At 39.3% G+C, this 27,650-nt stretch overlaps 1 protein-coding gene across 3 annotated transcripts; it reads left to right on the forward strand.

The window, feature by feature from the left end:
- The first annotated feature begins 4,992 nt into the window (after positions 1-4,992).
- On the forward strand, positions 4,993-27,341 carry LOC124376047 (ribonuclease inhibitor-like). 3 transcript variants are annotated; one of them, XM_046834923.1, is made up of 7 exons: positions 4,993-5,053; positions 14,271-14,391; positions 14,985-15,101; positions 17,606-17,800; positions 22,696-22,869; positions 26,658-26,831; positions 27,284-27,341. In XM_046834923.1, exons 2-7 carry the CDS (start codon positions 14,339-14,341, stop codon positions 27,288-27,290), a joined length of 720 nt encoding a protein of 239 aa, XP_046690879.1. In that variant the 5' UTR covers positions 4,993-5,053; positions 14,271-14,338; the 3' UTR covers positions 27,291-27,341. The 3 variants fall into 3 exon arrangements, with proteins under 3 accessions (XP_046690879.1, XP_046690880.1, XP_046690878.1); XM_046834924.1 differs by lacking the exon at positions 4,993-5,053 and adding an exon at positions 5,190-5,348; XM_046834922.1 differs by lacking the exon at positions 4,993-5,053 and adding an exon at positions 5,191-5,352.
- The last annotated feature ends 309 nt before the right edge of the window (positions 27,342-27,650 follow it).

Below are 27,650 nucleotides of genomic sequence, written 5' to 3' on the forward strand. Positions count from 1 at the left end.
AGGCTCCATCATCAGGGATAAACACACATCAGTCACTTTAATTCTTAAGTTCTGTAAAGCTGTTTTGAGACAATGTCCATTGTGAAAAGCTCTATAGAAATAAACGTGGACTTCTGTTGTGTTAAATGACAGACATGGAAAATAGTTTACAACGTAGTTACAACGTAACCTTCCTTAGACAAGAACATTTCATTTGCTTTATTATATTGAAAATCTGTGATGCGCCACAGTATTATTGTTGTTATAAATTAATTTGTTTAGTTATTGGTAAGATTTGTGTATTTACTATAGAGTTTTGTGTGGATTTTGTACAACTACTGGAAAACTCACCAATCTGGCAACACTGTTCCTCATCTTAACATTTATAAATAGCGAAAGTATTAAAGTGCTACTGTCATTTGGGTAACTTAAAACACATCAGAACTAAATATCATACAATCTCCTCTATTTCCTTGCATGATTAAATGTGGAAAAACAAATAAACAAACTTGAATGTAATGATCTATCTTAGCCTGCTACTACACATTTGGTGCAGTAAGTTATATTTTTATAAAGTCTGCTGTGATTTACTGCATCACAAAACTGCTTCCTTTCACTTCTACAACTTCTAAACACAACTTCTTCACCTGATTGAACAGTTTTTGTTCCATAAATTTAAGGATTGTTCCCATCTATATTATATACTATATATCAGGGGTCACCAACCTTTTTGACACCGAGAGCTTCTTCTTGGGTATCGACTAATGTGAAGGGCTACCAGTTTGATAGACAATTCTGAAATGACACATTTGCTCAATTTACCTTTAATTATTAATAATTACATATATAATTAATTATATTTATCTCTGTCAAACTCAATTGCACAGGGGGCCAAAACTCAAAGCACACTTTAGGTCACGGGCCGAACAGGATAAACATTAAAACAATGTTTTTTGAACATAAATATGAATAAAACCAGACAGGAAAATTATTCCAGAATAAATAAACTAAAACTTTAAATAACTTAAAATATTTTGCTCTCCATAAAAATATCTCCTGTCAAAATTATACAAGTTAGAAATATGAACATGCTGCAAAAAAAACCCTGAACAAATCAATAAAAATTGTGCTTTTAAGTAAACGGTGAAATAACAACAAATCAAAACAATCAGATTTCTTTGCTCTCATGCCATTTTATAAAAAATTATCTTAAACTTTAAATATTTTAACACCAGACGTCTCACAGCTTCATCGTGCAGCTCTTCAGAAACTCTCCCTTAGTAAATAACCTGCTGATGAGACCCTGATTTCTCCTCTGTTTTCACACCAGCTTCACTTTGTGATTTTGCTCTGGTGAAAAACATCTGCTGAAATGTCAGATTCTTCTTTAACTCTTCTACTTTCTGTATCTTCTGCTCTGCATTCAGGTTCTTCAGCTTCTCCTGATGTTTTGTCTCGTAGTTCTGTCTTAGATTCAATCCCTTAATTACAGCCACATTCGCTCCACAAATAAAACACACGTGTCAGTAAACATCTTCTCAGAATCCGATCAGTTTTAAAAGGCTCTGTTTTCAGAATCCACTTTCTGATCTCTGAACAGGCCTGATGCTTGGCCACAGAGGGCTTTAAGTCCACGTTCATGGGTGGCCAGCTCTCTGGACACCTGTTCTGCCCTCCATGTTTCCCCGTTCAAAAGACGGAGGCTCTCTTTCGGCGGGGTTAACCCGCTTTGCTGAGTGCAGATCTCTAGTTTACAAAAGTTTCACTGTTCCCAGTGTCGTCCAGGATGCGTTTCCCCTTTCCAGAGGAGAAAGATGTGGGAAAAAAGTGCACAAGCAGAGTCACCACACAGCTCCCTTCACACTCCTCTCACAAATTTAATAAAGGCTTCAGCAAAACACAAAAAGATTTACAAGACCTAACAAATCAAAAGAATTCGTTTCTGAGAGAAAATTTCTCTCTAGACACCTGCATGTCGCCCCTGGTTTGCCCAGTAAATGAAGCCATTGCACCAATAGTGAACCCAGTCCTCTAGGCTGTGTGGGGATACTTGGGAGGCACGTGCCAGCCTGGCTGTCTGTATCAGTCCCCGAATGGGTGATTCACAGAATCACAAAGGGTTACAGACTTGAGTTTGCCAGAGCACCCCCGCATTTCACCGCAAGTTATTTTGTCCCACATGGACGACATAATGAAGGAAAACTATTGGTTTAAAGATTCAACCAATTAAATTGAAGGAGAGGTTCAGGGCGTTTGGACATGTGGAGGGAATCCTTCAAACATATATATTAGCATTGCATCATCGGAGAGTTCAATTACTGGATATTAAGTAAAATTGTAAAAATTATGTTACAATTTAAAATATGACATTTATAGAGATAATTGCTAAACATTACAAACATAAGGAGCTAACAATCATTGTCTAAATGGCCTACTGTATGCATTTGATTCGACTCCTTTATCGATCTCCCTGCTTGTCTTGTAACTTTAATAAAAACATGTACTTTTCCAATTTTAGTCCGCTGTTTATGACTCATGTTTATGGTTCAGATCTCTGACATTTCGTGTGTCAATTTTGCACACTAGTGCTGCTACTACTACTAGTGTAAATGAGAGCAGGAGCACTCAATATGTTCTTATTGCTGTACTATAATTAGTGTATATGCTTAATGATCTACACGCTGCTCTCTAAAACAGAAAAAGTACACTTCTGAATTAACATGTGTAAACTGTGGTTTATGGTACCTTATAAATAATTTAATGAGCACAGGACCAATTTCTGAGTCCCTTGCTGTAAAAAAACAAACAAAAGAAAAAAAAAAAAAACACTTTTGAGGGAACAAAAAAGGTGCTGCAGTGTTCACTTGTTAACTCAGAAGTTTACTTTTTTAAACCTCAGAAATAAGTTGGTTTGTTTTTTTGTTACCTCAGAAATAATTTTGATCAGCACAGGACTGATTTCTGAAGTAACAAAAAGTGCACTTCTCAGCAGTGTACAGTTACCTCAGAAATAACTACTTTTTGTTACCTCAGAAATAACTACTTTTTGTTACCTCAGAAATAACTACTTTTTGTTACCACAGAAATCATTACTTTTTTGTTACCACAGAAATCATTACTTTTTTGTTACCACAGAAATCATTACTTTATTTTGTTACCTCAGAAATCATTACTTTATTGTTACCACAGAAATTATTACTTTATTTTGTTACCTCAGAAATCATTACTTTATTTTGTTACCTCAGAAATAACTACTTTTTGTTACCACAGAAATCATTACTTTTTTGTTACCTCAGAAATCATTACTTTATTTTGTTACCTCAGAAATCATTACTTTATTTTGTTACCTCAGAAATCATTACTTTATTTTGTTACCTCAGAAATCATTACTTTATTTTGTTACCTCAGAAATCATTACTTTATTTTGTTACCGCAAAGCAGTTTTAAGGCAATACAGAGTTTCTGTATATAATGATGTTTGTTTTTTGTAGTGTTTTTTGATATCCTGTGTAAATCTTATTTTCTTATTGCTTTTTCTCTTTGCTGGGACTGTTCACCTCTCAAGCACTGTAAATAAACCTTCACTTTTCAACAGCACTTCTTGAAAAATATTGCCATCACTTTTTGGGATTTTTTTGTGTTTTGGGATTCGGTGTGGATGAACCAGTTTTTCTCCTGTCAACAGACCCACGAAGACTCATCCCACAGTCCACTTACTGGGTGACAGAAATCTGCACTGCTTTGTTTATGCCGCCCTTAGTCACAAAGCGAAGGTCGAGGTTTTTTTACTGATGTTTTACTTCAATACCAACATCGACACCGACTTTAACACTGTAGAACTGAATAACAGGATAAATATACACTAATACATTCAGTTACAAATAAAACACACAACATTAAATTTAGACATAAAACTGAAAATAAACTTACATACTACTTTGCCTGCTTGTGGACTAAGAGTGGTAACTTCTTGCACAAACTTATATTTTAATTGAACACATCTTACTTTACAATAAGCATTGCAGCTTTCAATGCTCATTGTGGCTTTTTCTTGCATGCGGTGAACAGGAAGTGACACCAAGTATGATGGGATACGTATTAATATAACCCAAATTTGTGATATCACAAATCTTGAAAAATCAAAAACTTATTTAGTCTACCAGTCAAATATACATATTATAAAATATGTTGAATGATAAAAATAAACAAGTTAAACTAACAAAAAAATAACCAAAATAAATAAACATTTAATTGTGACGGCGCCACCTTATAAACATGACATAGTACAAACGGAATGTTTATAACTGCAGATACATTGTTCTTTATTTTTTGTTACCCTGAAAATCATTTTGATCAACACCAGACTGATTACTGAAGAACAAAATAGTTATGATTTGTGAGCAAAAATAATGGTAATAATTTCTAAGTAAAAAAAAAAAAAAAAGGACATGTCTGAGGTAACAAGTGCGCACAAAACAAAAAAATAAATAAAAAACAGTAATGATTTCTGAAGTAATTAAACACTGCAGTGTCCTTTGTTCCCTCATAAGTTTACTTTTTTTATTGCCTTTCTTTACAAGTAATACAAACAAATTAATGATTTCTGAGTTTACAAAAAAGTAAACTTCATTGTACTTTGTTACCTCAAAAGTGTAATTTGTTCTGTTACCTCAGAAATCATATCGGTGTTAATCAAAATGTTTTCTGAGGTAACAAAAGAAGGACACTGCAGTTTACATGGTCTCAGTAGTTTACTTTTTTTGTTACTTTAGAAATAATTTTAAGCAGCACCATAGCATCATTGATGTTATGAAATGTTATGGAAAAGAGATGGTGTTGGCAGGAAAGGAATTGGTGGAGTGTTTGGCTGTTTGTAATTTGATTGCAGATGCTGGAAGCTCAGACTGCTGGGGCTGTGGGGGAACTGACATCTGGAGAAGCTGCTGCTGTTTCACTATTTACTTTCTTTGGTGTGTGTGTGTGTGTGTGTGTGTGTGTGTGTTTACTGATTAGTAGAAATACAAGATGGCGTCAAACTCAGTCAACACGTTCTACAGTGGAGTCAGATATAAAGGTAAAGGCTGACTTTCCTCTCCTCCACAACATCTCCACTACATGCTGTTATTAAATCACAGCACTTTCTCTTTTAGTTCTTGCTCATTAAAGTGAACTGGACGGAGTGAGATTAAAATATTTCCGTTTCCAACTCGTCAAAGAGTCGGTTCAAAGAGTCGAGTCAGTTTTCCGAAAGTGAAAGTGTTTCTCATCCTCGACTCCATTTTAATGAGCGGTTAGAAAAACACAAAGATCTTTAACAGCAGTCAGAAGCGGTGAGATTCATGTCCAACATCAAGCAGTGGTGAAGAAAAGTGGGTGAGTTTTTCCTAGAAACGACTTTCTATCGGAATAATGCGTTTGTGTTTTCTCTGTAATGGAGTTTGTGGAAAGACCGCAGGGAAACTGCGCCACAGCAGCCGAAATGGAGGACAACAGTTTCTGCCCAAATTCCTCAGTTGGATTTGATGATGTTCTGAGTTTATTGAGGAGGATCTGACATGAGAACACCGGGATTGTTTGGTTGTTCCAAGCTGATCCTGGAGTTGTTGTCATGGCTCAGGATGATTTCCCGTAAACAGGAGCAGATCATGGCTTTCTAAGCGGAGGTGATACAGGAAATCATCCTGAGTAATGACAACTAATATATATATATATATATATATATATATATATATATATATATATATATATATATATATATATATATATATATATATATATATATATATATATATATATATATATATATATATATATATATATACAACCCCTGGCAAAAAGTATGGAATCACCCTTCTCAGAAGATGTTCATTCAAATGTTTAATTGTGTAGAGAAAAAACCAAGCACATATATGCCACAAAACAATTTTCACTCAACAAAACAATATTCTGGCTGTATAAAACACTTAAAAACAACAAAGAAAGATAACTATAGTCAATTACAAGTGTTTTACAGATCAAACAGAGGAAAAAAATATGGAATCACACAAATCTGAGGAAAATTATATGGAATCACCATGCACTTTGCATTTCTAAAACAAACACCTGTATCTGATTACAACTGCTAATTAGTCTGCAGTTAAAAAAGAGTGCTTGCACACATTAGTGATGTGTTGAACCAAGATGATTGACATAACTCATGGCTCCAACACGAGAGATGTCAGTTGAAACAAAGGAGAGGATTATCAAACTTCTCAAAGAAGGTAAATCTTCACGGAATGTTGCAAAAAATGTTGGTTGTTCCCAGTCAGCTGTGTCTAAAATCTGGACCAAGTACAAATCAAATGGAAAGGTTGTAAAAGGGAAGCGTACTGGTAGACCAAGAAAGACATCAAAGCGCCAAGACAGAAAACTTAAAGCAATATGCCTTGAAAACAGAAAATGCACAACAAAACAAATGAACAAATGGGCAGAAAGTGGAGTTCATGTCTGTGACCGGACTGTAAGAAATCGCCTAAAAGAAATGGGATTTACATACAGAAAAGCCAAACGAAAACCATCATTAACATCTAAACAGAAAAAAACAAGGTTCCAGTGGGCTAAAGAAAGACAATCTTGGACTGTGGATGACTGGATGAGAGTTATATTCAGTGATGAATCACGAATCTGCATTGGGCAGGGTGATGATGCTGGAACTTTTGTTTGGTGCCGTTCCAATGAAATTTATGAAGACAACTGCCTGAAGAAAACATGCAAATTTCCACAATCATTAATGATATGGGGTTGTATGTCAGGTAAAGGTATGGGAGATGACAGTCATTACATCTTCTATAAATGCACAAGTTTATGTTGAGATTTTGGACACTTTTCTTATTCCATCAATTGAAAGGATGTTTGGTGATGGTAGCATCATTTTTCAGGATGATAATGCATCGTGCCATAGGGCAAAATCTGTGAAAACATTTCTACAGGAAAGACATATAATGTCAATGGCATGGCCTGCAAATAGTCCGGACCTCAATCCAATTGAAAATCTGTGGTGGAAATTAAAGAAAATGGTCCACGACAAGGCTCCAACCTGCAAAGCTGATCTGGCAACTGCAATAAGACAAAGCTGGAGACAGATTGATGAAGTATACTGTTTGTCATTAGCTGAATCCATGCCTCAGAGAATTCAAGCTGTTATAAAAGCCAGAGGTGGTGCAACAAAGTACTAGTAGTGTTTTTATTTGGTGATTCCATATAATTTTCCTCAGATTTGTGTGATTCCATATTTTTTTCCTCTGTTTGATCTGTAAAAACACTTGTAATTGACTATAGTTATCTTTCTTTGTTGTTTTTTTAAGTGTTTTATACAGCCAGAATATTGTTTTGTTGAGTGAAAATTGTTTTGTGGCATATATGTGCTTGGTTTTTTCTCTACACAATTAAACATTTGAATGAACATCTTCTGAGAAGGGTGATTCCATACTTTTTGCCAGGGGTTGTATATACACACACACACATATATACACACACACACACACACACACACACACACACACATACACACAATGTATCATATATAATGTGATATTAAATACAATGCTAAATAAAATAGTATAGATAGATAGATACAACTTTGTCATTGCATTGTACAGGTAACATAGCAACGAAATGCAGTTTGGCATCTACCAGAAGTGCAAAAGTGCAGATAAATTTACAGCATATTTACAGCAAGTGATAAAGTGATAAATATGTAAGCATATGTACAGTGAATAAACATAAAGGCAGTAACAGTGCAGAGATGTGTAGACATCATGCTATGGCATTGAAGAGGAATGTGCAGAAGTGAAAGGTTACAAGAGTATGGCATTTTAGAAGTTAGCAAGTCGAATAAACAGTCTACTATATATATATATATATATATATATATATATATATATATATATATATATATATATATATATATATATACAACCCTGGCAAAAGTATGGAATCACCCTTCTCAGAAGATGTTCATTCAAATGTTTAATTGTGTAGAGAAAAAACCAAGCACATATATGCCACAAAACAATTTTCACTCAACAAAACAATATTCTGGCTGTATAAAACACTTAAAAAAACAACAAAGAAAGATAACTATAGTCAATTACAAGTGTTTTTACAGATCAAACAGAGGAAAAAAATATGGAATCACACAAATCTGAGGAAAATTATATGGAATCACCATGCACTTTGCATTTCTAAAACAAACACCTGTATCTGATTACAACTGCTAATTAGTCTGCAGTTAAAAAAGAGTGCTTGCACACATTAGTGATGTGTTGAACCAAGATGATTGACATAACTCATGGCTCCAACACGAGAGATGTCAGTTGAAACAAAGGAGAGGATTATCAAACTTCTCAAAGAAGGTAAATCTTCACGGAATGTTGCAAAAAATGTTGGTTGTTCCCAGTCAGCTGTGTCTAAAATCTGGACCAAGTACAAATCAAATGGAAAGGTTGTAAAGGGAAGCGTACTGGTAGACCAAGAAAGACATCAAAGCGCCAAGACAGAAAACTTAAAGCAATATGCCTTGAAAACAGAAAATGCACAACAAAACAAATGAACAAATGGGCAGAAAGTGGAGTTCATGTCTGTGACCGGACTGTAAGAAATCGCCTAAAAGAAATGGGATTTACATACAGAAAAGCCAAACGAAAACCATCATTAACATCTAAACAGAAAAAAACAAGGTTCCAGTGGGCTAAAGAAAGACAATCTTGGACTGTGGATGACTGGATGAGAGTTATATTCAGTGATGAATCACGAATCTGCATTGGGCAGGGTGATGATGCTGGAACTTTTGTTTGGTGCCGTTCAATGAAATTTATGAAGACAACTGCCTGAAGAAAACATGCAAATTTCCACAATCATTAATGATATGGGGTTGTATGTCAGGTAAAGGTATGGGAGAGATGACAGTCATTACATCTTCTATAAATGCACAAGTTTATGTTGAGATTTTGGACACTTTTCTTATTCCATCAATTGAAAGGATGTTTGGTGATGGTAGCATCATTTTCAGGATGATAATGCATCGTGCCATAGGGCAAAATCTGTGAAAACATTTCTACAGGAAAGACATATAATGTCAATGGCATGGCCTGCAAATAGTCCGGACCTCAATCCAATTGAAAATCTGTGGTGGAAATTAAAGAAAATGGTCCACGACAAGGCTCCAACCTGCAAAGCTGATCTGGCAACTGCAATAAGACAAAGCTGGAGACAGATTGATGAAGTATACTGTTTGTCATTAGCTGAATCCATGCCTCAGAGAATTCAAGCTGTTATAAAAGCCAGAGGTGGTGCAACAAAGTACTAGTAGTGTTTTTATTTGGTGATTCCATATAATTTTCCTCAGATTTGTGTGATTCCATATTTTTTCCTCTGTTTGATCTGTAAAACACTTGTAATTGACTATAGTTATCTTTCTTTGTTGTTTTTAAGTGTTTTATACAGCCAGAATATTGTTTTGTTGAGTGAAAATTGTTTTGTGGCATATATGTGCTTGGTTTTTTCTCTACACAATTAAACATTTGAATGAACATCTTCTGAGAAGGGTGATTCCATACTTTTGCCAGGGTTGTATATACACACACACATATATACACACACACACACACACACACACACACACACATACACACAATGTATCATATATAATGTGATATTAAATACAATGCTAAATAAAATAGTATAGATAGATAGATACAACTTTGTCATTGCATTGTACAGGTAACATAGCAACGAAATGCAGTTTGGCATCTACCAGAAGTGCAAAAGTGCAGATAAATTTACAACATATTTACAGCAAGTGATAAAGTGATAAATATGTAAGCATATGTACAGTGAATAAACATAAAGGCAGTAACAGTGCAGAGATGTGTGGACATCATGCTATGGCATTGAAGAGGAATGTGCAGAAGTGAAAGGTTACAAGAGTATGGCATTTTAGAAGTTAGCAAGTCGAATAAACAGTCTACTATATATATATATATATATATATATATATATATATATATATATATATATATATATATATATATATATATATATATATATATATATATATATATATATATATATATACACATACATACATACATATATACACACACACACAGGTTATATACACAAATGTTATATACACAAATGAATGAAATGTTGCGCAGAATGTACAGTAATGATATAGTGCAGATGTAACGAGTAATAAAAAAATATGTAATATGTACTTGTATAGTACAGAGGTTATATACAGTGTTTTGTTTTGTAGTGATTAGCGGTGTAGTGTAGAGTTCAGTAATGTGATGGTGGATGGAAAAAAGCTGTCTCTACAGAAAGCAACGGACCAAAGCGGCCAATTAGGCGTCTGTGTCTTATATGTCTATGGATTTCACTTTTAATGGGACATTAAGATTAGATTAGATTAGATTCGATTCAACTTTATTGTCATTACACATGTACAAGTACAATGCAACGAAATGCAGTTTGGGTCTAACCAGAGTGCAATAACAGCAAGTGCAGGATATATAGATTTAACATGAATTTACAGTTAAATAAAATAAAGACTATAAACAGTAATTAAAAGATGAATATGTACTATAAATGTAGTATACAGATGAATATATGTTATATATGTAAAACACAATATACAGAGTAGTGTATATATATATGTACTATAAATATAAATATAATTACAGATGAGTATATATGTACTATGAACAATAATATACAGATGTATATATATAAATGTATTATGAACATGCTATACAGATGCCTATTACTATACACAGAGATTTACAGAAGGATGTGAGCGGTGAACATAATAATATTGCTGTAACTATAAACAGAGAACAGGTATATGTACAGTGGTGATAAGTTTATGGTGAGCAGCAATAAAAAAAAGAGCAGTGTGCAAATGAGCAAGGTTTGTGTAAACAGTCCGTGCAACAACAAAGTGTGAGGTGATAGATGATCAGTGTCTTGGTGAGCATAAGTTTTTGTTCAGAGAGTCCATTAGCAAAGAGTGTGAGGTGTGGGGGGAATGTGGTAGTGTATCAGTGAGTGTCAGAGTTCACTAAAGAGACAGCTCTAGGAAAAAGCTGTTCTTAGTCTGCTGGTCCTGGTCCGAGGCACCTGAAACGCCTGCCAGAGGGCAGAAGAGTGAACAGTCTGTGGGCGGGATGAGAGGAGTCCTTAAGAATGCTGCGAGCTCGACGCAGACAGCGTTTCTTTTGGATGTCCTCCATGGCTGGGAGTGGAGTCCCTGTGATGCACTGGGCAGTTTTCACCACCCGCTGCAGTGCCTTACGCTCTGCAGCAGAGCAGCTCCCATACCAGACTGTGACACAGCTGGTCAGGATGCTCTACTGCGCAGTGGTAGAAGTTCACCAGGATATCCGAGGAGAGCTGATTTTTTTTAAGTGTCCTCAGGAAAAAGAGACGCTGGTGAGCCTTCTTGACCAGGCTGGAGGTGTTGATGTTCCAAGACAGGTCTGCCGAGATGTGGATCCCCAGGAACTTGAAACTGGAGACACGCTCAACAGCCATCCCGTTGATGTGGGTGGTGTCATGTGTACCTCTTGCCTCCTTCCTGAAGTCCACAATAAGCTCCTTTGTCTTGGAGGTGTTAAGGAGCAGGTTATTGTTGTTGCACCATGTGGCTAGGTGCTGGATCTCCTCCCTGTAGGCAGTCTCATCATTGTTGGTGATGAGACCAATCACGGTAGTGTCATCTGCAAACTTGATGATGGAGTTAGATCCATTCACAGGCCTGCAGTCGGAGGTGAAGAGGGAGTAGAGGAAGGGCTCAGCACACAGCCCTGTGGTACACCAGTGTTGAGTGTGATGGTGTTGGAGCAAATGGAGCCAGATCGAACCTGCTGGGGTCTTTTGGTCAGAAAGTCCATGACCCAGTTGCAGGTGGAGGTGTTGATGCCCAGATCTAGGAGTTTGCATATTAGCTTGGATGGAATGATGGTATTGAATGCTGAGCTGAAGTCAACAAACAGCATACGTGCATAGGTGTTCTTATTGTCCAAGTGTGTGAGCACAGAGTGCAATGCCATGGAAACTGCATCTTCTGTGCTTCTATTGCTTCGGTAGGCAAACTGGTGGGAGTCAAATGTGGTTGGCAGAGAGTCCTTCAGGTGTGCCAGGACCAGCCGCTCAAAGCACTTCATGACAATGGGTGTCAGTGCTACAGGGCGGTAGTCGCTCAGGCACGTTGGGTTAGAGTGTTTAGGCACTGGCACAATGGAGGTACATTTAAAGCAAGTGGAACAGCTGCTTGGGCAAGAGACAGGTTGAAAATGTCAGTAAAGACCCCAGCGAGCTGCTCAGCACATGCCCTAAGTACGCGACCAGGGATGTTGTCTGGTCCAGCGGCTTTGTGAGCGCTGATCCGCTCAGTGCATTGCAGACATCTGTGGAGGAGAGTTTGATTGGAGAGTGATCAGCCGAGAGTTTGAGCTTTGTGGCAGTTTCTTTGTTGTCTCTCTCAAAGCGAGCATAAAAGTCATTAAGCTCATTCAGAAAGAGGACATCAGTGGCAGCGGGGGTGGAGTGGGAGGATTTGTAATCACTGATGGCCTGGATGCCTTGCCACATGCGTCGAGGGTCAGAGTTAGAAAATGCTCCTCTATCTTCAGCTTGTAGCAGTGCTTGGCCTCTTTGATGCCCCTCTTCAGGTTAGCTCTGGATGTGCTGTAGGCCTGAGCGTCACCTGACCTGAAGGCAGTAGTGCGTGCCTTCAGCAGGAGGCGCACCTCCTTGTTCATCCATGGCTTCTGATTAGGGTATGTAATGATCTGTTTCTGGGTAGTAACACTGTTTGTGGTGGAACTGATGTAATCCAGAACAGAGGAGGTGTAGCAGTCAATGTCTGTGTGAGAGTCACTGGTGGCCTGAGAAGCAAATATACTCCAGTCTGTGTGTAGAAACCTTTCCTGAAGTGTGAAATCTGCGTCTGCGGGCCACACCTTGATGGTTCTCACTGATGGCTTTACCCGGTTGATGAGGGGTGCATATTTAGGGGTGAGAAACAAAGAAAGGTGATCTGACTGTCCCAGGTGGGGGAGGGGGGTTGCAACGTATGCTCCAGCCATGTTTGTGTATACATGGTCTAAAGTCTTGTTCCCTCTGGTGTGACATGAAACATGCTGATGAAATTTTGGAAGAACTGCCTTTAAGTTTGAGTGATTAAAATCTCCCGCAACAATAAACGCAGCTTCCGGGTGAACAGTCTGTTGTTTGCTGATGGCATAAAGTTCTTTCATAGCGAGCTCAGCATCAGCATCAGGGGAATGTAAGCAGCAGTGATAATGGTGGAAGTGAACTCCGCGTAGATAAACGGTCTACATTTAACCATGAGAAACTCCAGGTTAGCTGAACAATGACTCTCGACAATAACAGAGTTCGTGCACCAAGCTTTGTTGACATAAATGCACAGTCCACCGCCTCTGGTCTTACCGGAGCCATCTAATGTCCTATCCGCCCGGAGTGTGTGTCGTCCCGCTAGCTCAATAGCGTTGTCCGGGATGCCGCTGTGTAGCCATGTTTCCGTGAAAATCATGACATTACAGTTCCGAAGTTTCATGCTGTGTGTGATGCTGAGTCGAATCTCCTCCATTTTGTTCACCAGCGACCGAACATTGGCGAGGAAGATGCTGGGTAAAGAGAGCCGGTGTGGTGTTAGCTTTAGCTTAGCTTTCACTCCACCACGCTTCCCCCGCCTTTGTTTACGATCTCGACGCCGCCTGCGAGCACTTCCGCCCGGCCGGGTAGAGTGAGCTGCCTTGGGTGCTCTGGTGATCTCAGGAAGGAGATGAAGGTTGTCCATAAAACTGTCAGCAAGTCGTAAACCAATATCCAAAAGCTCACGTCGGGTGTACGATGTATGTGCACAGCTGTTCTGCACGAACAGACCCGATATGAGCAACAGAAATACCGTAAAATTGCAGATTCTGGAGAGACCCTGAGCCTCGCGATGTGCTCGCGCCGCCATCTTGGGTAACAATTGGGTAATGGACTGTGTGTGGAAAATATAGAAACACAGAAGACTTGAATCACTTTTTATACATAGAAATAAAAAATAGAACAGTGTTTATTGGTGTAGTGTTTATTACACACCTCCTGTCAGTCTGTGTTCAGATGAGGAATAAAAGATGTTAGAAAAATGTGAGAATCAGTAAGACATCATGAGGATCAGCTGGTTTTAGAAAGATTTTCCCCCAGTTTTAACTGCATGTTGTTTTTGTGTTTTCTAGGAATGTGATTGATTCCAGCAGAAGAGATCGACGTCTTCAGGACTCTGCGTGTACACGAGCATTGAAAAATGGAGATCCCTGATCAGGGCACAGATCATGTGACCTCACCCTCAAAAGACTGGTAACCTGCCATGTTCTAGTGTTTTACTAATGAACTGTTCATATCTGCAAATCTGGAGACATTTCTGAGAGCTTCATTTCATATATAAACATCACCCTAAATGCATTTATTACACAATTAAACACACGTCATTGTGCACAATTTATGAAACTCTCAAAACCAAGAACCATAAAGTCATTGGTTAATTAAAGCTATAAGACACAAACAACATCTATAATCCTTATAATATGTGTTATAAATGAGTGTTTAAGCAGCACTGGAGATTCTCATTACTGACTTCAGTTCAGCTCCTTTTCAGCACAATCACAGAAAACCTTTAGAACATCACCTCAATTACAGGGAACCAAATCAATGTGCTTTTTAACTCCAATACAGCAGGAACAGTTACAGTGGGCTGGAACTGTTTTCTACATCAACTACATACTATCAATTATAATCTTATCCAAACTAAATCTGTGTTTTTAATCACCAGTTTTAAATCCGTGCTCCACACCAGCACTGCATAGGGACTTTTTCAATGCACTGGATTTTGTATCCTGATTTTAGTAACAATAAAATTCTGTCTCATGGCCATTTTTATAATTTTTTTACAGTAAACTACAGAGAGATAAATCACACTCACCAGTGCCAAGCTTTGTCTCCATGAAGAGTGATGAGTCTATGGATATTCCTCAGAGCTTTAGCACTGGAATCTCCTCACCTGGACACAGGTAATATCCCATAAAGTTCATAGTTGAAGTCACAGTAAATGACTGCACTACACCGTCATTAGTAACTGTTTAGATTTATATTATAGTTACTTGGTCTTTAGTGATTCTATAATACTTTCAGTAAATCCTTTAGATGAAAAAAAGTGTAAATATTTATTAAAGTCACACTCAATTACACGTAATGTCTTAAATCTTAAAATATAAATACTAATATAAACAACAAAAAAGCTATAGGAAACAACATCTAAACACTACTACTTAAAAGTGCAAGCAGTATTTTTGGGGATCAGGCACCTTGACTATGCCCCCCTCAGAGGTTCCCAGGCTGCCTCTTCTGCCACTCGGTGCTAAATGCCGACACCTGTCCCTCGTTACTGATCCCTTTTATAAGTCCTCATTCCAACCCAACCTGCTGTCAGGTCTAAACCAAGTCATGCTCATCCAGCATTTCCCGCTGGTTCATGCTCCTGGTTTTCCGATCTAAACCCGCATTATGGTTCGTACGCTCTCGGTCTTGTGTTTGTGTGCGGAAAGGCTTATTAAAGATAATAGAGCTACTCTTGTTTCATCCTCGTGGTCACTGTCCTGACAGAAGATCCGACCGTAACAGAAAAAGGAATCGCCCTACCACGATGGATCGGCAGCCAAACTCCTCTTCAGATTTCACCCGGAACCCCCCTGCCGCTCCTCACGGATCATGCTCGCCAGCGCTAGGTCATGCAAGCGTGGCTGGGCCGTGCACCTCCGAGAGCTTGATGGGATTCCCGGCTCGCTTCTCCGGCGGATTCCTATGGAGCGTCAACCAATACTTAAGTCATCCCAATTCCCCTCCAAACAAGGCAAGATTGCTTTCTGCGTTTCTTTCACGTTTGGGGAGGCTCTTTCACGGGCCAGTAGACTGTAGAGCGTACAGGGGTGATTTTGGCTCTTCCTCCAGTTTCATCAGGCTTTTTACGGGGCTGTTCGGGATGGTCGGGCCATAGAGGGCACCATCATGCCCCAGAGTCCTGCCAAAGGCATTACTGTGCTCCTGAGTCCTGCCGAGGGCACCGTTGTGCTCCTGAGTCCTGCCGAGGGCACCGTTGCACCCCAAAGTCTGCTTAAAGCCTTCGCAGAGGGCTTCGCTCGGCCTCTGATCCCTGCCGAAGGGGGTCGCTCAGCCTCTGGTCTTCGCCGAGAACGTCGCTCTGCTCAGTTCTTCGCGGTGGGCGTCCCTCAAATCACTGTTCTCCACCTAGGCCGTCGCTCTGCTCCTGATCTCTGCAGGGGGCATCGCTCTGCTCCTGTTATCCGCCGGGGGCGTCGCTTTGCCTCTTGTCCTTCCCGGCCTTCCCCGGATCCTTCATTGGGCGGGCCAGTCCGAGCCTTCCCTCTTCACGTGGGACGTAGGTGGGTTTGGGGCGTCAGAAGCCGCCCCTGGAAGGTTCTCACGCTGCCTCTCTCTGCCGCACTCAGCGCTAAATGCCGACACCTGTCCCTCGTTACTGATCCCCTTTATAAGTCCTCATTCCAACCCAATCTGCCGTCGGATCTAAACAAAGTCATGCTAGTGATCTCCTGGATTCCCGACTGCCAGCATTTCCCACTGCTTCATGCTCCCGGTTCCAATCGTACATATTATAAGCATTTCACGTTCGCTGTTTGGATTATACCCGCATTATAGACTAAACCCGCATTACGGTTCGTGCGCTCTCGGTCTTGTTTGTGTGCGGAAAGGCTTATTAAAGATGATGGAGCTACTCTTGTTTTCTCCTCGTGGTCACTGTCCTGACAGTTCTATAGATCATCGGATTTCAGCAACAATGAAATTCGGTCTTAAAGCCATTTCTATAAAATTGATTTTGAATGAAAATCTGCATTTTCCTCAATCTAAACTCCCACTTCCCAAAACCATGTGAGTATGTAGAAATCTTGATCAGAAGATGATGTGAGACGAGAGATCAGAATTTCAGCTTTCATTTCCTGAAAGGTTCGGTGCAGTGTTCTAAGTGATGTAACAAATCTAGATGTAAAGATCAGGAACTGAAAGCTGGAATTCTGATCTCTCGTCTCACATCATCTTCTGATCAAGATTTCTACATACTTACACAAGTATAATCATTACACTTATACGTGAAGCTGAATGAAATTGTTCTACTGTTCCAGTGTTGAGAACAAATCAAAAGGTCTGAGATGTTCAGATGAATCGAACTCTGCAGGACTCTTTAGACTTTTTCCTTTCTCCTGTTAGAAACCTTTTAGATCAGACTCTCTTACTTTCCCATTTGGATTCCAGGATCTCATCCTCCATGTTTATACAACGTGTGTGATGATGATGTTCCTCAGCTGAAACTCTCGCCAAGCCAAATCTGAACATCTCCGACTGTCAATTCTTATTATTATTCCACCATTTAATCATTGTGTTCAACTGATGTGTGTGATGTTGAAAGTGAGACGCTGCAGTGAAGCTTTGAGAACTTGTTTGATCTTCTGCATTTCTGTTTATTATCTTTTATTTCCTTCAGTATCAGATGCAGTGAAATTACAGGGAGAAGTGGAGAAGCTCTGACCTCAGTGCTTAAATCAGAAACCTCCAGTCTGAGACAACTGCATCTGACGGTCAATACACTGGATCTGTCTGGGAATAATCTAGAAGACTCAGGAGTGAAGCGTCTCTCTGCTCTACTGGAGAATCCTGAGTGTAAAGTGAAAGATCTGAGGTAAGATCATCTCTCTGAGAGACACAAGAACTCACTAAAAGCTGCAGTGAATTGTTGTATACAGTGTTGTTTTCAGGTGAAATTTGCTGTAGCAGTACAACATCCAGAACAAATCTATCAGTAATGAAACTTCTCACTTCCACTAATCATTAATGCACTGAGAATTAGATCCATGTGTGAATAAAACTCCAGTTCAACAGAGAGAAAGAACCTGAATCATGACTTTGAACAGAAAGCAGCAATACCTTTACACCTCTTGTACACATAATGACAGGAATCTCAATCACAGCAATAATCATTGGTCAGGTTTAATATTATCTTGTGATTGGACAAGAGAAGGGAGACGGTCCACCATAACACACACATCATCTTCAAATCATCATCATTGCTTTTTCAACCTGTTTCTAGACGTCTTACCATATTATTCTTCATTGTCAGAGATTCCCCTCTGCTCCGTTTGCAGAATGATGAAGTGTGTGTCAGCTTGCATTGCTCTGGACTTCCCAGTTCCATTCTCTGTTTCTCAGAGCGACGTGTGTTTGTGCTGCTGCTCTCCTTCATCTCATCTTCTTTTACAACTTCTTTATTGAACTGCAAATTTTGAAGCATGTCTAAGAGTAAAAAATCCCACATTTACTTCTGTTTTTTCCTCCACATTCATTTGGTCATTAGTGCTGCTCTACTTCTAATCCCCTGCTGTGAAAATGAGCTGAAATACACCTTACACTGCCACCTACTGGTCATTTACTGCAGTTTTCTTGTGTCAGCAGTCTGAGATGAATCAAAGTGCAGTACAAAAATTTATCTCCATTAAATCATCTTTAAATTCATTTATTTTCATTGATAAATTATATATTCTTTATTTACTGTGTAAGTCCTGGAGAAATCTGCTGCAACTTATTTTACACAAATAAAATCTGTCCATTTTGTAGTCGAGCAACTCGCACTACATGACTGTCTAGACGAGGACTTCCATCAGTGTCTGTGACTGGTTCTTACACCAACACTGCAGGAACGAGGGAGAACACACAGGATGTGTAGTGTGTAGAAACAGAGAGTGAAGTGTGTGTCATTGTGTATCTGCAGGTTGTATAATTGTGGAGTATCAGATGAAGGCTGTGCTGCTCTCGCTTCAGCTCTGAGATCAAACCCCTCACACCTGAGAGAACTGGATCTGTCTAGGAATGAAGTAGGAGACTCAGGAGTGAAGTTTCTCTGCTGTACTGGAGAATCCTCACTGTAAACTGGAGATACTGAGGTAAGATCATCTCTGAGAGTCACATGACCTGCTCCTCACACACACACACACACACACACACACACACTAGAGCTGTCGACTACTCTAACGATTATTTGTATTTTTTGCTTAACTTTTATTACATTTTTTCCAAAAAATACTTCAATGTTTTTACAGTATTTAAAAATAAAAAGTAAACAACACTTGAGCATCAGGCACGAATAATCCTATATAAATTCAACTAAAGCACTGCTCAACACTGTGCAGAAATTCATGAAGTGTAACACCATTTGGGGCTGCAAACAGTGACGTAGTTTTTATGAAAGAAATCTTGTACACAGCTTTTCCTCTTCCTGAGAAAAAAACAAACACAATAATTAACATTAGGAACCAATTTAAACATGAAATCTATGAATGCTAATAATATATAAACTGTACTGTATTTCAAACAGGACAGTAAATCTGCATATTTTTATATGAACTGAATGTGATTAATTACAATGTTTAATTACTTTGATTACAATATTAATTTTATTTCAGAAAGTGTAGTGAATTTATTTTATTATGAAATACAGAAAGCATTTAAAACTCTTTAACTAATGAGAGAATTTGTTAATAATCACGTACTTGTGATTGTTTTATTTAATTGGCTTGTGCCAAAAGTAAACAGAAATGCACTAGTAGCCTATTTATCTACATGTTCACGTGCACTACTAGATTACAGTGAACTGTTAATGTAAATTAGTAGTTTATTTTAAGTCCGTGTGCATAAACAACTTCCAACAACAGTACATGTAAATTAAAAGTTAAAGCTTGCTTTATTGTCGCCACAGTAACCTATACAGTATGTTTACAGTTTATACTGTTAGCGATTAGCATTAGCATTATTACCTAGCATATAGTAATTCTTGACCAAAACACAGCAGATAAGAACACAACAATTTCTCCCAAAACTAAGTGTAATAATAAATAATTACAAAGACGCCTCGTCCTTTTGAGGTCGGAGAGCACCAGGATGTTTTCTTCTGAGGTGCTTGTGCATCGCAGTCGTGCTGCCGTGGTTCCACATTTCAGTTTTGCTAAAGGGAACAAAGGATCATTTTATTTGGCCTCTGTTTAAAGTATTCCTGTACTTTTGGTAATCGTGGTCTAGCTTTTTGTGATAGACTGGAACTTTCTCCATTCCCAGGAGCAGAAGCCCCATTACACCAGATGAATGTAAACAGTGTGACGCGTCGACGCATTTCACACGTGTAGACGTGTTTTCATAGTCGACGTAATCGATGACATAGACGCGTCGTTGCAGCACTAACACACACACACACACACACATACACACACACTCACTCTCTCTCTCTCTCTCTCGTGCGTGTGTGGGCATCTGCTGAGTGAGTGTGAGGAGTGTGTGGGTGTCTGCTGAGTGAGTGTGAGGAGTGGGTGGGTGTCTGCTGAGTGAGTGTGAGGAGTGGGTGGGTGTCTGCTGAGTGAGTGTGAGGAGTGTGTGGGTGTCTGCTGAGTGAGTGTGAGGAGTGTGTGGGTGTCTGCTGAGTGAGTGTGAGGAGTGGGTGGGTGTCTGCTGAATGAGGAGTGTGTGGGAAAGTAAACAGGGGGTGAAAATGGAGTTGTTATTCAGGAGACGTTTACTCCAGTAATTCCCTCAGTCCAACCGGCAAAAAAGATCATTTTGTTCAATGTTCCCGTTTATAAAAGATGAATTGTTGATAACGGAATTGTGTAGATATGGAAAAATTGTTTCACAAATGAGGAAAGTTCTGCTCGGCTGTAAATCCCCTTTAGACAACAAGTCTTTATGGAGCTTCAAAGTGAAGTAGAGGATCTAAGTGTGGCTTTAAATTCAGAATCGATGGCTGTGACTATGTTGTGTATGTAAGTTCTGAGACTATGAGATCATTTACATTACATTTGCGGCATTTTGGCCTTATCCAGAGCGACTTACAACTGAGCAGGGGAGGGTTTTAGGGCTTTGCTCAAGGGCCCAGCAGTGGCAGCTTGGTGGTGGTGGGATTTGAACCTGTGATCTTCTGATCCAAAGCCCAATGCCTTAACCACTGAGCTACCACCCCCCCTTGAGATGTTTTAAGTGTGGAGAGAAGGAGCACATTAGAAGTTCCTGTCGTGTACAGACCGCGGATAACAGCGCTCACGTAGCGGCTGATGAAGAGGCTGGAGATACTGTTCTCACTGGTTCTGCTGAATGGGATCAGGCTGGAGATACTGTTCTCGCTGGTTCTGCTGAATGTGATCAGGCTGGAGATACTGTTCTCACTGGTTCTGCTGAATGTCATCAGGCTGAGATACTGTTCTCACTGGTTCTGCTGAATGTCATCAGGCTGGAGATACTGTTCTCACTGGTTCTGCTGAATGTCATCAGGCTGGAGATACTGTTCTCACTGGTTCTGCTGAATGTGACCAGGCTGGAGATACTGTTCTCACTGGTTCTGCTGAATGTGACCAGGCTGGAGATACTGTTCTCACTGGTTCTGCTGAATGGGATCAGGCTGGAGATACTGTTCTCACTGGTTCTGCTGAATGTGATCAGGCTGGGGATACTGTTCTCACTGGTTCTGCTGAATGGGATCAGGCTGGGGATACTGTTCTCACTGGTTCTGCTGAATGGGATCAGGCTGAAGGTGGGTCTATTGCTCCAGAGGCAGGAAGGAGTGATGCCGGGGGGAGAACTCGAGGTGACAGAGGGGGAAACAGTAATAGATTCTGTTAAAGCAGCTAAACGGGTGACTGAAGAAGAAATGAATACAGATTATGTGAGTGATGACGCACTGTTTAAAACCTCCTGTTAAGAGAAAAAGGAATAAAGTAAAGATGAGGAATGAAAAGTTAAAACACTGGTCTGAAACACAAGCTAATGAATGTGAGAATGTTAAGTCCTGTTGAAGATTGTGACAGTGAAACTCTGGACAATAAGAGCAGAGGGAAGACATGTAGTTACTGTTCTTTTGATAAAGTCAAATCTTTTTTACAAAGATCAATAAAGATGAAAAATGTGCAGGTTACAGATTCTTTTCCTGATCACAAAATGTGTGTTGATTCTTTTGGGATGTTGATGAGAAGTGAGGGTGAAGAAAAGTTCACTGCTCAGGAAATATATAGATGAAGGAAAATTCCTGCTAAATGAAGATCAGAACTTCAGGCAGAGGATGGGGTTTGAAACAATGTCGTTTTCTCTGCCTTCACATGCTGAAATTTGTCTTGTGTGTGATTCTTCTCTCATTCTTCTGTATGAGTGTGCTGAAAAAAGGCTCTTAATATGAATGCTGCACGAGATGCTTATAAAAGGACATTGTTATCTGAATTATGAAGACAACAGTTGTTTATGTCTGTGTATAATAAAGCTGTATGAAATCTCTCTCTTTCTCTCACACACACACATACACACACACACACACACACACACACTTTATGAAAGAAACAGACTTGTTCTCGTCACTTAATAAACCGTTTCAATATTTAGTTTATTTATCTGAATTCTCTCATTTACACAATCTATTGTTTATATTTCTGCTACATCCATCCATCCATCCATCCATCCATCCATCCATCCATCCATGCACTCATTTCAAAACACACAGGATGTGTAATGTAGAAACTGAGAGTGAAGTGTGTCATTGTGTATCTGCAGGTTGTATGATTGTGGAGTATCAGATGAAGGCTGTGCTGCTCTCGCTTCAGCTCTGAGATCAAACCCCTCACCCCTGAGAGATCTGGATCTGTCTCTAAATAAAGTAGGAGACTCAGGAGTGAAGTGTCTCTCTGCTGTACTGGAGAATCCTCACTGTAAACTGGAGATACTGAGGTAAGATCATCTCTCTGAGAGTCACATGACCTGCTCCTCAGTAACACACATTCTCTAATAGTGAGACTGAAGCAGAGCTTTTGGGTTCAACATCAATGTTCTGAAGAGGAACTTTATAGTTTTATTTTTTTAGCTTTGTTTGTTAGTTTAAATGAGTGTTGATTGACCACACTCACACACACACACTCACTCACTCACTCTCTCTCACACACACACACACACACACAAACACACACACACTCACTCACTCTCTCTCAGACTATCACACACACACACACACACACGCACACAGACTCTCTCTCTCACACACACACACACACACACACACACACACACACTCTCTCTCACACACACACACACTATCTCTCTCTCTCACACAAACACACACACACAGACTCTCTCTCTCTCTCTCACACACACACACACACTTTATGAAAGAAACAGACTTGTTCTCGTCACTTAATAAACCGTTTCAATATTTAGTTTATTTATCTGAATTCTCTCATTTACACAATCTATTGTTTATATTTCTGCTACATCTATCTATCCATCCATCCATCCATCCATCCATCCACACAACTCATTTAAAAACACACACAGGATGTGTAATGTGTAGAAACTGAGAGAGTGAAGTGTGTGTCATTGTGTATCTGTAGGTTGTATAATTGTGGAGTATCAGATGAAGGCTTTGCTGCTCTCGCTTCAGCTCTGAGATCAAACCCCTCACACCTGAGAGAACTTGATTATGTCTAGGAATAAAGTAGGAGACTCAGGAGTGAAGTGTCTCTCTGCTGTACTGGAGAATCCTCACTGTAAACTGGAGATACTGAGGTAAGATCATCTCTCTGAGAGTCACATGACCTGCTCCTCAGTAACACACATTCTCTAATAGTGAGACTGAAGCAGAGCTTTTAGGTTCAGCATCAATGTTCTGAGGAGGAACTTTATACTTTTATTTTTTACTTTTGTTTGTTCGTGTAAATTAGTGTTGATTTCATTTTGATCTTTTTATAATCATGACTTTTTATAAAATTTTGTATTGTTTTAGTTTCTAATATTAATTCAAAAGTCCAATTAAACCTGCAGCATTAAATCTTTATTTCCAGTAGATTAACAGCTGAAAATACTGTCTGGAGCTGAAGAACCTACAGCTTATTTTACTCCACATTCAGATTTCAAACATCTCACTTTACATCTTTCTCCTTTTCCCTCTCTTGATCAGTGATGAGTGTGGGATGGCCAGTGATGTGAGTGTGATGGCCAGTGATGTGTGTAATGGTCAGTGATGTGTGTAAGGATCAGTTGTGTGAGGGTGATGGTCAGTGGTGTAAATGGTAAAGTTAGAGAAAAGAGTGAAAAGACCAGTAAGGGAAGTGAAGAAGGGGATCAGGTGGTGGCTTTGGGCATGGGCGTAAATTTCATTTAACAGTAGGGGGGACAATGAATATAAAATTTCTCATGAGCAATTTTTGAAGGGGACACAAATAATACAGTCAAATTGTACTTATAAAGACAGTGTCCCCACAGTGAAACACTGCTTTTATTATTATTATTGTAGCATGGAGACTGCGTCATTATGGTTATTTTCAAAGTCTTTCTCAGGTTCAATGACAAAGAAAAAAAAGAATTAAAAAGGTTTAAAATTTTATTTAAAATTAATGAAGACACTTAAGAACGGAATAGAAATTTATTATTAAATTAGTGTGGTCAGTTTAGATGTAGCACAGTGATCATTTAGTAAATGCACAGATTAACAATATGCTAATTGTGTGTTAAGTTAACATTATTCCAAGTCGTCCCAAATAAAACACTGCATGGGAAACGGCTTTAGTGTGTTAGTGTCAGTGCACTATGCTACAAGCTATTATAAACAAGCTAACGTTCACTAGATAAGTCATATTTTAATCGCTAATAGAGCAGATTCATGGAAAATTACATCCGTAATCAGCATTTTTGCCACAACAATTTATGAATGAGTCTGCATCTACTACATTGAAAGAGAATCGCTTTACGACATGCGCGCACTCCCCCCCCCGGGATTTATGCCCATGGCTGTGGGAGCTCAGGCTTGTGAGGTGGAGAAAAGAGAAAATGAGGTGTTGAAGTAAGTGATTTCTTTCCCCATCTAGAAAAGTTTGTGTCTTCTGAGGAAAAGATGTTCGCTCTGAACCATACCATTTACATTTGCGGCATTTAGCAGATGTCCTTTGTCCAGAGCCATGTACAAAAAGTGCTTTGAGTCTCTAGCAATGAATAAATCTACACTGCAGAAATATCTTCATTAAACAAACTCTCAGCAGCAATCAGACATGGTGAACAACCTGGAAAAGAGACTAACAACGGGAAATCTACATAGTCATCATGTTTCCTCTCCTGTTTTCCTCCCTATCAGCTCTCTATTATCTCTCTCTCTCATGGAGATTCTGCAGGTGGGATCCCTGAGCGTGAATGAGATAATGGACAGAAAAAAGAGAAATAGTTCAGAAAGTAAAGGCTTAAAGAATCTGAGTATAATCTTCCTGCAGGAGACACATAGTGACGAGGGCAATGAGGTGGATTGGGGCTCGTGGTGGAAAGGAGGAAAGATCTTGAGTCATGGATCTAATATTAGTGCTGGAGTCGCCTTTCTGTTCTCATCTAATGTTAAAGCACAAATCTTCTCCCAGGATGAGGTAGACTCTCATAGTGAGAGCTGAAATCAACCACTTCAATGTTTTGTTTGTAAATATTTCTGCTCCTAACACAGGGTCAGAGAGGGTGAAGCTTTTCTCTAAGTTAGAGAAGAAAACACCAGTAGAGGGACTTTATTCTCCTGGGGGGAGACCACATGCTGAATCAGCAAGAGTAAGAACTAAATCCCTGAACTTCTCAGACAGATGGAGAGGAAACAACCCACGAACACGTCAGTACACGTGGGTGAAGTTCCACACAGGCAGGGTTTCTGCAGCACGTTTAGACATGTTCTACATATCACACACACCATGAGGAACACGCTCACACACTCTGATCTTCTCCCTACACCACTTTCAGACCATAAACTAATCCAAGTCGAGTGCACACTAATAAGAACACAGAAGTTCCTACTGGCATTTCAGTCATAAACTTTACAGGAAAAAACATTGTGTGAAAACTTCAAACACTTTTGGAAAGAATGGAAAAAAGAGAAGAAGAGGTTTGAATGTGTTGAATCTATGAGTCAGTGGTGGGAGATCAGGAAAGTGCATGTAAAGTGTATTGAGGCTTAAAGCACTTGTGGACGTCGCTCTGGACACGGGCGTCTGCTCGATGCCGCACATCGAAATGTGTAAACAATTTGTTTATGGCCCCAAATATACAAAGAGCAGGAAAGATACTCAGCTACTACTGAACTTTTTATTTGGGGAAGTGAAATGATCATATGATGTGTAGAATAGGAAGTGAAATGGAAAAGAATGAACTGAATTGATGCTGTTTTTAGTGGTTTAATACAAACACGAGTAAAAATCCAGTTCGTATATCAGCAGATGTTCAGGAACATGGAAACTTTTCAGTGAAAAAGGGGAATAAATGAATGTATTTGTGATGTTGATCATGACAGCTTTCTGCAACTTACAGTTTCAATTATATCAAATGTTCCAACTTTTCTTAATCTTTTTTCTCTTTTAGCAATAAAGAGACCTAAAAGTCAAATCTCTCCATCTCTCTCTCTCTTTCTCTCTCTCCCTCCCTCTTTCTAGTAGAAAGAACACACAGGATGTGTAATGTGTAGAAACTGAGAGAGTGAAGTGTGTGTCATTGTGTATCTGCAGGTTGGCATATTGTGTTGTCTCAGAGGAAGGCTGTGCTGCTCTCGCTTCAGCTCTGAGATCAAACCCCTCACACCTGAGAAAACTGAATCTGTCTGGGAATAAAGTAGGAGACTCAGGAGTGAAGTGTCTCTCTGATCTGAAGGATGATGAACGTTACAGACTACAGACACTGATGTGAGTAATAATCTGTTTTATATAAACACAAACTAATGTAATGAGTGTTATTTACTACATCAGTGTTATTTAGCACATTAGCATTATTTATTAGATGATGATCATCTTTTATTCCACAAATATTGGATTTCCTGTAAGCAGCTGGTTTCCTCACTCGGACAGTGCTTTTATCTCTCCACCTCCACACCGTGTCTTCTATCATTCCTGTAAAATTCCCCTCAGCTTGTTCTTAAAGTCTGCACTTTAATATCCATGTAGAACAAGAGAGAAGCTCCACAGCAGTGATCTTTATTAAAAGCAGCAAAAACTCTAAAGCCTGGGATTGGAGAAGTGCAGTGATGTGATGCAAATATCTGCTCATGTTCCTCTTCCATCTTCTGCACCTTCTCATTGCTGATCATCAAACACCTCCTTCTAGTTTTCTGTTACTGATTCACTTCTTTCTCTTGTAGATTTTAATGGTGATGAACAATTGTGTGTGAAGACTCCAGTGTTCCTGCATTTCCGTGTCTGCAAACCGAGAACACGTTTATCTACAGGATCTGAGGAGTTGATGTGAAAAAGCCCAGAGCAGAAGGAGTCCAAATCACATGTATTACTTTGTCCTTTAGTTAGTATTTAATAGAGTTTCTATCTTTATGCTACAGGATCAGACCCAATCCAATCTTTATTTTCTCTCTGATCTGATATCCATTTCTTACTAGTATCAGGTGATCAACCCAGTATGGGATCAGTGCCACACACACACACACACACACACACACACACACACACATCTGGATGTATATAATATGTATATGATGTATTACAAAATATTTC

This window comes from Silurus meridionalis, chromosome 22, assembly GCF_014805685.1.
Source record: "Silurus meridionalis isolate SWU-2019-XX chromosome 22, ASM1480568v1, whole genome shotgun sequence".
NCBI classification, from domain to species: domain Eukaryota; kingdom Metazoa; phylum Chordata; class Actinopteri; order Siluriformes; family Siluridae; genus Silurus; species Silurus meridionalis.